This window comes from Anguilla rostrata, chromosome 11, assembly GCF_018555375.3.
Source record: "Anguilla rostrata isolate EN2019 chromosome 11, ASM1855537v3, whole genome shotgun sequence".
Classification (NCBI taxonomy): Eukaryota; Metazoa; Chordata; class Actinopteri; order Anguilliformes; family Anguillidae; genus Anguilla; species Anguilla rostrata.
The window spans coordinates 24,930,375-24,941,482 of NC_057943.1; the positions used below are offsets into that span (position 1 = coordinate 24,930,375).

General features: G+C 44.7%; 2 protein-coding genes across 9 annotated transcripts in view; both read right to left on the bottom strand.

The window, feature by feature from the left end:
• Positions 1 to 1,963: 1,963 nt before the first annotated feature.
• On the bottom strand, positions 1,964 to 6,930 carry LOC135235069 (serine/threonine-protein kinase WNK3-like). Its single transcript, XM_064300267.1, has 5 exons — positions 6,925 to 6,930; positions 5,848 to 6,070; positions 5,405 to 5,500; positions 5,135 to 5,316; positions 1,964 to 4,935 (listed from the first exon to the last, which is right to left on the bottom strand). Exons 1-5 carry the CDS (start codon positions 6,928 to 6,930, stop codon positions 4,405 to 4,407), a joined length of 1,038 nt encoding a protein of 345 aa, XP_064156337.1. The 3' UTR covers positions 1,964 to 4,404.
• The window catches only part of wnk3 (WNK lysine deficient protein kinase 3), a 55,718-nt gene continuing 50,863 nt past the window's right edge, over positions 6,254 to 11,108 (bottom strand). For 5 of the 8 annotated variants that reach the window (XM_064298918.1, XM_064298921.1, XM_064298916.1 and 2 more), the window contains 3 exons: positions 10,742 to 10,991; positions 7,861 to 7,946; positions 6,254 to 7,486 (listed from right to left, as the gene is read on the bottom strand). In XM_064298918.1, the coding sequence (XP_064154988.1) occupies positions 7,142 to 7,486; positions 7,861 to 7,946; positions 10,742 to 10,991 (681 nt within the window). In that variant the 3' untranslated portion in view covers positions 6,254 to 7,141. The remainder of the gene's footprint in view (positions 7,487 to 7,860; positions 7,947 to 10,741; positions 10,992 to 11,108) is intronic. The other 3 variants (XM_064298920.1, XM_064298919.1, XM_064298917.1) reach the window with 3 other exon arrangements.

Genomic DNA, 11,108 nt, shown 5'->3' on the forward strand with positions numbered 1-11,108 from the left:
GGTTCTCGAATCTGATTTACTTTGGCCCAATAGCACAATAACCTGCACTGCGATATATGTTCATTTTAGTAAATTTAATGCATGCCTACCCTCTTGCGTAATCTATCTTCCCCTATTTTAACAGAAAAATAAAAATATAGCACAAATGTACGCATGTGTACTGAAACTAAAAGTTGTAAATTTGGTGATAAAATCATGGACTGGCAACCCAAGTCAGGCTGACGTGATATAGGGGCGGGAGACGAAAGGTGAATATGATGTGTGTCTGGGAGATGAGGTCCACAATCCATCGCGGTCCCATTTAGGGACTAGTGGACGGCATTTTATGGAAAACTTCAACTACCAGAGTCGCTTCAAGAACCTTGGCGCTAAATCCTTTTTATCGTATACAGATTAATTTGGAAGTGAAAAGTTTGCCCCAAAAGCTAATGGTGTAACGTAATAGAATGCACCGTAATGGCAGTTCATTTTATAAATGGGATCACTTAATGGGAAAAAAAACACTTATTTTTTTGCATTATACAGTTACCAACACTTAAATCATGTTTTCCATAATACCGGTTAGGCTACTTTATAAAACAACAGAAATGGAGGATCGCGTATCAGCTAGCTAGTTAGAAGCATGGCTTGTTTTGATTATGCGTCGATAGCAGTAACTGAGATTGCCCAATGGTTTTGTCTTTTGCTTCTGACATAGATGATGTAATGACTTTCAGATGTTGAACACAGAGGCTGCGCGTTTCATGAATTGCACCGCGTGGTTTTCGGTTCGATCCTCCAACAATGGAGATCATATACAGACGCGGAAATTCAATAATCAAATTATTTGTTCGTTTAGTAAAATGGTCTAAGCTAATAAAATACGTGAAATGAGTTACTCAACATTAATAAAAGCGTTTTAATATGAAAATTTAGATAAGGTTACAATCTGCCACAGGAAACACCGTTCACCAGAACAGCAATGCAGCTGGACCCAATAGCCTATGGACATGACCAAGGCGTGGTTTATAAAGAGGGACACGTTGTATATCCACGTTGTAAAGAAGCACACATGGCATAGGGCTACATTTTAAAGGTTACAAATGTAACCTTGTTTTCTAAAAAGTGCAAAATGAAAGTTATTTTCAAAATTATTCACACCCTTGGCAAAGATAGGCACAAGAAGGCTGTACAAAGTAAACAATAATGGTAAACTATACTGCATGCTCACTATGGGAAAGTTATAATACTTTTAACTCAGAGGAAAGATCTCTTACCCACAATTATTCAAACTTCTGATTACTTGACATAAAATCCAACCAAATTAAATATGCATTTATTGTGTAACATTCAATCTTAAGGAGCTGTATTATGGCCTACACAAGAAAATGGTACGAAGCATACCTCAAAATCAACTAAGAAATGGCAAACTGAAAAAAAATACATGTACACATACGAGGGAGAAAGACAGCAGTGTGCAATCTTATCCAAAAAGGGTCAGTGTAGGTGCAGGTTTTTGTTTTAGCCTGGCACCCAATTGAAGTAATTAATCAGTCTTCAATTAAGACCTTGGTAAGTACAATCACCCAGTTACCCGGACCTACCGAAGCCCTCCCCATTGGGGGGGTTGGCACTGGTGCACTGGCACAATATAGGTTCAATACCAGACTGTGGGGTCCATCCATGCACTGAAATGTTTTCCAAATTTCAGAATAATAATAATAATAATACAAAAAGATAATTCATAAAGTACAGTAGTGCTGCCATGGTCATGAATATATGTGTGAAGGATCTATGAAGTTGTCATTTATAAAGTGTGATGCAGTGTTGGATGTTTCATTATCAGAGGCAGCCAAGGAGATCTTCAGTTGCCTTGCTTGGAAGCCTTGCTCGGTGCAAACTGGGCCAGTATGGCTTATTGTATGGTCTAATTAACTCTTGTACATTTGGACAGTCTTTAATAAACACACAATATATGAAACCATTAAATTTCACATTTTTATTTTTTGTTGAGTTTGATGTTTTACACCATCATTTATTTTGGTTAGTTACAAAACATAAATAAAATCAACAATTGAATTAAAAATTTACAGTGGCATAATCATCAGCAGTAAGTTTCTACGTTTTCTCTCAGTTTTAAATTTTGGAGTCCCCTTGGCTTTATTTTCTGCCCCAGGAACACCTAGATCAAGAGTTTTATAGTGTAGATTTTTTGAGTGCTTAAACTGCTCAATATTCCAAGTTAACCTAAGCAACTTGAAACATGTGACATCTCTGTCAATGGTCTAAAATATAAACAAGGCCAAAGGTAGAGTTGAAGGGTTCAGAGGGGGGGCAAAAATGGGAAATAACCCCTGGGGTGAAGCGGGGGAACTCCAAGAGGGCAAAACTGATGGTTCAGACCAGCATCTCAGATCACCACAGCTTGTTAATACTGATCAGTGCACTTTTTTTTCTTTTATACATTTTTTACAATCCCATTTCTAAATACAAAAATAATATTTATATATATATTTTAGATTACATTTTGGTAACACTTCAGAATAGGTTGGGCTGCGAATTTCTGCTCTAAAATCCCTCCAAACCTGTGACATATGGCTGAGGAGTCAGCTGGTGACCTAACACCATTGTGTGAAAAGAGGCCTGAAGGAGACACTTCAAGGATATTATTAAGAGTTCAATTGCTGATGTGCCTTTTCTAAAGGTTTACTTTGCAATCACTGCTAAGTTCAAGTGTTAAAACAAATCGAATATCTTTAATACGTCTTCTCTGCATTACTCCCATTTTCTAAAAAAAAAAAACCCACATCTCTGTGTTTCACTCACACCCTATTTCGCTCACTCTGTCTTTCATACACATTGTAGCTCCCACAATAAATCTCTCATATTAGTTTGAATAGGCAGCTAGTCACACAGCAGGACAGTAAACAATAATGTTACAGTGCAGAATACTACAACACTGTTAAGGTGAGCCTGGTTCCTGTCAAAGAACAAGCGATCATGTGTAATGTAGTTTTGTGTAATGTAATGTTGTAGTACTACAATTTTTGTCACAGTAAGAATATGCCACAAATGTATTAACTGAAAAAGGCAATATAGGGACACTCAAGAAAAGTTGCTTTTTTCTTTTTCTTTAGCTGAGACAACACTCATTTTTTAAAAAGAAATGTGCCAAATCATTTCCCCCCCATTCTATTTACATATTTACTACACATCGTTTGATTTGCCGGAATGATGGAAATGAATGGAGGTATGGACAAAGAGCTTTTACATGTGCATCAACGTGCATATGGATGTGATCAAGTTATATTTCCTTCATATGGATAAGTGTGCAATTGAATTCAAATTATTCCAGATTTGACCACATGACTGGCGTCTCAAACATGCTCAGAACTGGCTAGGTGCAGACGCTGACGCGTGGAACTCAAGCACTGATCTCTCAGGTGATAGGTGCTAATGCCTGGAACCCACCTGGAGGAGAGTGTTCCAAATGAAAGAAACAGACCCCTGGGCCACAATATATTCTGGTACTTGGATGAGCGTTTGTTCAGTAAACGTCAACAAATCAAATCTATCCTGCCAAATGAGCAGAGGAAAACACTACAGATAAGTGTGTTACATTTAATGTGGGTTCTATTTGCTTCAAATAAAGGAAAACTTTGTGGTTACAACACAATTTCAACTGACATGTTAGAAAGCAAACGGTGTAAAAATTACCAGTCTATGTGTCAATGTAAAAAATAACACCATGATAAACATGCTATGTCCAAGCACTGTGCTTTAAGTATGACAGTAATCTTTGTGATTCTGCATCTAGTGATGGTTGCCAGGCAATGTGGCCTGTGCTGTGATGTGCTGTTGTAAATGCTTTATGTCCTGTTGTTGCTATGGAGACTTGTGTGCTATATTCATTACCGATGTCTGGTTGCTGTCTCCTTATGTCTATCAACAGAATTTTGTTTCATCCACATTAGAATGTACAGACTTAAATCAAGACAGCACAGGATGTTAAAGAACAGTTACTAATTGCACTTTTTATTTATGTAGTCCTTAGTCAATATAATCATAGACATATATTTTTTAAAAATAATAGTACTAGTAGAAATGTCTGTTCCTTCATATCTCTAGTTAAAAAGAGTTCAGGCCCAAGTAAGTTGTATGTTTTGGAAAAAAAAACAAACAAAAAAACCTTGACACTTAATTCCAAAGCACACAGAGAATATCTAATAAACACGCACGCTCACGCGCGCGCACACACGCACGCACGCACACACGCGCGCACACACCCAGCACGTGCTGCACATGCGCTGTTCATCTCTCTCCCGTCTCTCCTCGCTCTCCCCCTCCCCTCTCTCTTCCCCCCAGCCACACATCTTACACACACCCTCGTCTCACTCCCCCCCCACCCCGTGTGTTCCTCCCCTCTTACTGCTGTCCCAGGGGGAGGGTGGAGGGCGGGGGCGCCGAGTGTAGTTTGGCACTGGGGGGCAGAACAGACGAGGAGCAGGAGGATGAGGACGAGCAGGAAGAGGAAGAGCAGGAGCAGGAGCAGGAGCAGAACGCCCCCGTCCCCGCGCTGCCGTCAGGGGCAGGGGCAGGGGCTGAGGCGGAGGTCGGGGCCGGGGCCGGGGGTGCGTGGGGCTGGCCCTGGGGGTGCGGGTGCAGCTGCTGGGGCTGTATCTGGCCCTGCTGCAGCGGCTGCAGGTGGAAGCGCTGCGCGTGCTGCTGCGTCTGGGGCAGGTGCGCGCTCTGCGTCGGCGGGGGGGCCGGGGGTGTGTGGCTCTTTTGCTGCTGCGGCAGCGGCTGCTGGTGCTGAGCGTCCGCGGCCCCCACCGCACCCCACTGCGCCGTCCCCCCCCCGCTCATGAACTGAGGGGGGGAGACGGCAGAGAGGGCTGCGGAAGCAGGGGCTGCTGGGAGATTCAGGGGGACAGGTGAGAACCAAGCAGGAGTGTTCTGTATGGAAGAGACATAACACAATTACACATGTATGCAATACACAACGTCTATATCAATCACCAGCCCTGCTATACATATACTTAACTGATAATTCAATCACAAACACAGAAACACAGCACTGCTGTATATGTAACTCACATTTCATGCAAGGAAGAGCTACAGGGGCTACTGTATTTAAAATGGGCTCATACTCTACCTCTGCAGCCTGGCCCCACCCTCCCAGCTCCTGCACCTGCTGAATTTGCTTAATCTGGTTGAGTGAGGGCTTCGGGGGGGTAGGACCCACAGTCTCTTTTGTCCAATCGTCCACCAGTTTGTGCAGCTCGTCTGTAAATGTGCTCTTCCTATTGGCTGAACCTTGGGACAGGGGACTGGGGCCTGGAGGAGAAGCAGAGAGGGACGGTTACCCCAGCGCTCCTGGTTTTCCTGCACAGGGGCGGCGCGGTGCGGCTGTTTGTGCTCTCACCGCTCTCAGTCGCCAGTGCCGCAGGGGTCCCCAGGGGGCAGTAATGAGGCAGTCTGCTCTCCTCTCCACCCGAGAAGCTGCTGGACTGCTGGATCCCTGCTACAGAGACAGAGATTTATTTATTTTTTGTGACAATTGTGTTGTTTTTATTATTAATGTTTATCTCACAGTTATGAATAGCATTTACAGACAGACAGGGGCAGAGAGAGTGTGTGATAAAGTCAAAAATAGTAGCAAAAACTACAGATGAATGACATTGGAATGCACAGGTGCTGAACATTAGATCCAAGGCACTTAACCTGTCATAACCTGGTTATAACCCACATAAGCACCTAATATGAAAATAAATGTAAGCTATACAAATCAAACAGTGCTGTAAGGCCATCTGAGCTCACAGCAAACATTTTCGAGCTGCTCAGCAGGAGGGAAACAGAGGCTGCTACCTGGGTGTGCGACTCCGTTGTTGTCCAGGTGTGAGTGAGGTCGAGTCCGAGACTTGCTTTTGCCTGGTCTGGGCCTCCGGGGGGAGAGGGCAGGGCCTGCTGGGGGCAAGATGGGTGGGGTGCGAGGCAGGGGGAGGGGCAGGGGAGGGTGCTGGTCTTTGAGGGAGCGCAGCTGCCTGTAGAGCTCCTGGAGCTCTCTGTTCTGTTGGGCCTGCAGGGCACTCTGGCGAGGAACAGAGCCTCACAGGCGAGCGTACAGGGAGGCGTACAGGGAGGGTCAGGCAGAGCGGTACAGGAGGCGGCATACAGGAGAGGGAGGTACAGGAGAGCGGTACAGGGCAGAGCGGTACAGGGAGAGGGGTACAGGAGCGAGGTACGGCAGAGCGGTACAGGGAGTAAGGGGGTACAGGGAGAGGGGTACAGGCAGAGCGGTACAGGCAGAGCGGTACAGGGAGAGGGGTACAGGGAGAGGGGTACAGGCAGAGCGGTACAGGCAGAGCGGTACAGGGAGAGGGGTACAGGCAGAGCGGTACAGGGAGAGGGGTACAGGCAGAGCGGTACAGGCAGAGCGGTACAGGGAGAGGGGTACAGGCAGAGCGGTACAGGGAGAGGGGTACAGGCAGAGCGGTACAGGGAGAGGGGTACAGGCAGAGCGGTACAGGGAGAGGGGTACAGGCAGAGCGGTGCAGGGAGAGGGGCACAAGAAGAGATGGAAGTGAGAATGTGAGACATCAAATCATAAATATACCACTACATTATTCTTTGTGTATTTGCGCAAACCTCTACCCAAAAGAATCATGCTTCAAATTAGGGCTGCAACTAACAACAGTATTCATAATCGGTTAATCTGGTGATTATTTTTTCATTTAGCTGGTTTACAGAATGTTTACTTTTGTTTCTGGGAATATAAAAAAATGTATATTCAATAAAGGTTTTTATAAAGTGCATATAGCAGCATGTCTTTAACATGGTTATAATGTTCAAGTCTGGACAGGCCGCCAATCTACCGCAGGGCACACACACCATTCACTCACACACTCATTCTTACGGGCAATTCAGAGTCTCCAATTAGCCTACCTGCATGTCTTTGGACTATTCCTATTCCTGCTACATGCCTTTCCTGTTTTATCTGAGTAATCTTTTATTTGTAGATTCACGTTCTATACTGCGGTAGTTGTATTTTTCCTTGGGTTTTGTAAGAATTATTTGCATTGAGGTTGCAATACTGCTTTGCTTTGTCCTGCCAATTAACTATAATGAGCCAATGTGTTTGTGTGTGCATGCTGTGTGTTACTCACTTCTCTCTCAATCGATGCAGTTCTCTCCTGAGCTCTTCGTCCTCCATTTCGCTTTCATCATCGTCATCGTCGCTGCTGCCATGGGGGGAGGGGGAGGACACCCGGGGCAGGAGGGGGACTGCTAGCGCCCTCTTCCTCTCCTCCTTCTCCCCGTCCTTCCCCCTGCTCCTCCTCCTCCCTCCCTCCAGGTCCGGGGACACGGGCGAGCTGTCCGTCTGCCTGTCATCGGCACGGGCCTCCGCGTGGCTCACGGAGAAGCGCCCCACCTTCCTGTGCACAGCGGCCTGCGCAGCAGCAGCCTGCTGCGGGCTCGCTTCAGCAGGAAGGGCCACCGGGGTCACCTGGGAGAGGGGGGGAGGAGAGAGAGAAGAGAAAGACATAGATATCAAGTAAGCTGATTCTTTATGGGTATACATATACACGCATGTATGTATGTTGATTATCTTGTGTGAGTAGCTCACAGAAGTATATTTAAATATAAAACAATGAAATATATCGCAATATACTGAAGATAATTTTAAAAATATAGGCCACGCCTTTTTGGAAAATACAATGATAAATATTTTACCACACTGTAATATTCTGAAACATAAAAGAGTCAACAATTTGTAAACATTCAATATATTGTGAAGTGTCGCAATATATGGATAATATGCTTATTGCAGTTTATCTGTGTAAAGGTATGTCCGATGCACATGGGGGTGATGTCACTCACCTGAAATCGGCCCATGCGAGAGTGACCCTGCAGGGGCGCAGGGTGCTCGCTCTCCTCCTTCAGGCTCTGGCTGCTGTTCGCCTCTGCTGGAGAAACCGGACGGGGGACAGACGGATGGACGGACAAACGAGCAGGTAAAGACGAGCACATAGGCACACGGACACAGACGGACGGTAACGCACGAAACATGTGCGGGTCGTCGGACAGACAGACAGACAGACAGGAAGGACACGGGAAGGAACACGCAGACACACACGCAAAAGAAGAGCATTAACAGAAGACATAGCTCAAACTTAACTTCTTCATAACAGAATAACACTACTTAATGCTATACATCATCATTAGTTCATTATGATTTACAAACATGCACAGGCATTTTTGTGAATGTGAACATTTTACATATATCTAAAGAGAAGTTATACAACAAAATATATTAAAAATATATAATAATAAAGTGATGACATGCTGAAAGAGCAGGAGAGGTCCGAGGAACAGGGTGTGGGGTATGAGTGAGAGGACACACGGTGAACTAAAAAGGGAAAAAGAGGAATGAGGAGGTTGGCATGGGAACAGTTTTGGGGAGTGAGCCACATTTTCACAATAATCAACAACCCCCCACATGTTCAGCCACACTCCCGCATGCAATCACACACACTGCACACACACACACACACACGCGCACACACCTACACACACCCACATGCACAAACAAATCGCCGCTCACACACACGCGCACTCAACCTCACACACGCGCTCACATACAGGCACACACGTCCACCCACACCCCCTCACACGTGCATGCTCGTCTACACCCACATGTGTGCTGACACATTAAACATACAATACACACACACATACACACTTTCGTCCTCTCACACAAATACTGTACACTTACGCTCGCAAAAACACCCATACACTCTCACTCACTCGCAAAACAGCATGTCCCGACCATGAGACAGCAGACACTGTTCACAGAACATGCATTCAGAACAGCCTTCATGGAACTGCATGTTCAGAAATACTCTAAAGCTCTACACTGCATGTATGTGTGTATACAGATGCATACTTCCTATGTCAGATGTACCAGTTATAATGCTGAAAAAGATAACACACTGCAACAAGATACGATAACTTAAATAATTGCTGACAGTATTACACAATATTGATTATCATCATATACACACACATACATTCTAAACACAACAACACAACATACACAACAAGCAGGTGCATTCAGGCACGTGTTCACTTCGAATAGGAACAAAGCCTGTACTTGCACACGTATAACATCTACCGTACATATACTCCACATCAATCTTGCCAATGTCATATTGCACATGCAAGAGAATGCTAGAAAATCATAAAATGTGACTTTCCTTACAGCCTTCCTACAGTAAGTATGAGAGAACACATAGTCACTGTGAAAGTCCTCTGTACATTATGAATTAAGTAAGAGTACTCAGAAAGCACGCTACATTTAACCATGATAGTGTACGATAAATCAGTGGAACCACCATCAGTTGTGAAGAACTGAAAATTTCCCAAAAGAGGATGTGACAGGACCCAGAACTGTTTCCTGCTAAACACTGATTAACCTGAGACAAGTTCAGATGAATGCCGCTTCCCCACTGGGCTCTGTGTGGCCTGCCTCAACCAAACTGGACAGTCAGTGTTCAGTCAGACAGGTTAGCCAAACACATCCACTGTAAATCCAACTTCATCTGAAAGGGACGGGGTTTCCAATGCATAGCAACACAGAGGCGCTTCTTCAAACATCTGCATTTTCTCCCACTTGTTACATTCTTCATCCAATAAGTTGTATTTTTATATACGCACTGGATGAGTTCAAGGAGACTGAGTAAAAAAGTGAGAAATGGGCAAAATCGCAGCCATGTGATCCAAAGCAATCGGGGACTGGTAAGTGCTTTCAATTTCACGGCACCTAACGTTAAACATCTGCTAAAATATGTTGCAAGATAGCTAGATTTCTTTATTATTAAATATTGCTGTTTATACAGTCTTTTCCTTATGAAGGAGGCATTATATTGTGTCTGAGTGTGTAAAGTTACTGATTAGGCCAAGGTCGCTCTCCCATGTGCAACAGCCCTAACACTAGCGCTAACGCTAACCCTCATTATATGTGTTTGAAAGAACACACTGTACACCAGTTTCTCTGTTGTGACTGACACGCCCTCAGTAAGGTATGTTTGAGGATGTAAAAGCTGTGAGTCTGCAGTGCTGTAGACAGGTGTGAGTGGCACTGGAGCTAGCCCCGAGTCAGACTGCAACCTGACCAGTGGAGATCAGGCACTGCGGCGTGCTGTAAAACAGGCAAGACAGCTCTGATGCTCTGCACTGTAATGCAGGGACCACTGTGCAAAGGAAAACTGCGTAAGTTCGCTAACTGATCATTCAATGTATGCCGTACACTCCACATTCTCCTCTTAGCTAAATTCTCCACGGTCTCTATCTCAAAATTAAAAAAAAAAGATAAATATTAAACAATGTATAAGACTATGGCAAAAAAAGATATTAAAATAATCACCCTATCCTAGACAGGCAAGATATTACATGAATCCAAATGAAACCAAACACAGAACCAGACAATCACATGACTGAAAATACAACGATAAATAAGATTATTGTTATAATCTCTGAAACAATTGGATAGTTACGACAAATCCAATCAACAAAACCAAATACAGACCTATAGAAACAGACCTACCACAATAACACTAATTACACAGAAATCTACAGATTGGTTTCAGAATCATATTCCCTCACACTCCATTCTCTCTCACTCTCTCTCTCTCTCGCTCGCTCGCTCTCTCTCGCTCTCCCTCCCCCACACTCTCTCGCTCTCTCTGTCAGAAGAGAGTACCTTGCTGGACTCTGGGTTTCTTGAACAAGCTGGCAGAGTGACGTAGTTTGCACGCCCAGCTTTTGAATTTGCGAGTCCAGGATTTCTTGCTAACAGGATTTCTGATACTAGGACATGTCAGGTTTAGGCCAAAATATCCACCTCCTGCATTGAGCTGCTGCTGTCCGGGCCCAAGGGGGAGCGGAGGCTGACCGGAGAGGGGCCACGCGGCGTCTCCTGGGGAGCAGGCTTCGGAAAGAGGGGGGGCAGCCTGGGGAGGGGAGCGGAGGGGAGCAGGGGTGGAAGGCAGACAGGGCAGGAAAGACTTGTGAGGAGGGGGGACACATTCAAACTGAGAGATAAAGAGCACAGAATAACAAAAACATAT

Coding starts and splice junctions, on each gene's coding strand:
- LOC135235069 (XM_064300267.1), bottom strand. Junction 5,501..5,847: donor CAACGGAGTCGCACACCCAG/GTAGCAGCCTCT, acceptor TCTCTGTAGCAG/GGATCCAGCAGTCCAGCAGC. Junction 4,936..5,134: donor GGTGGGGCCAGGCTGCAGAG/GTAGAGTATGAG, acceptor TCTTCCATACAG/AACACTCCTGCTTGGTTCTC.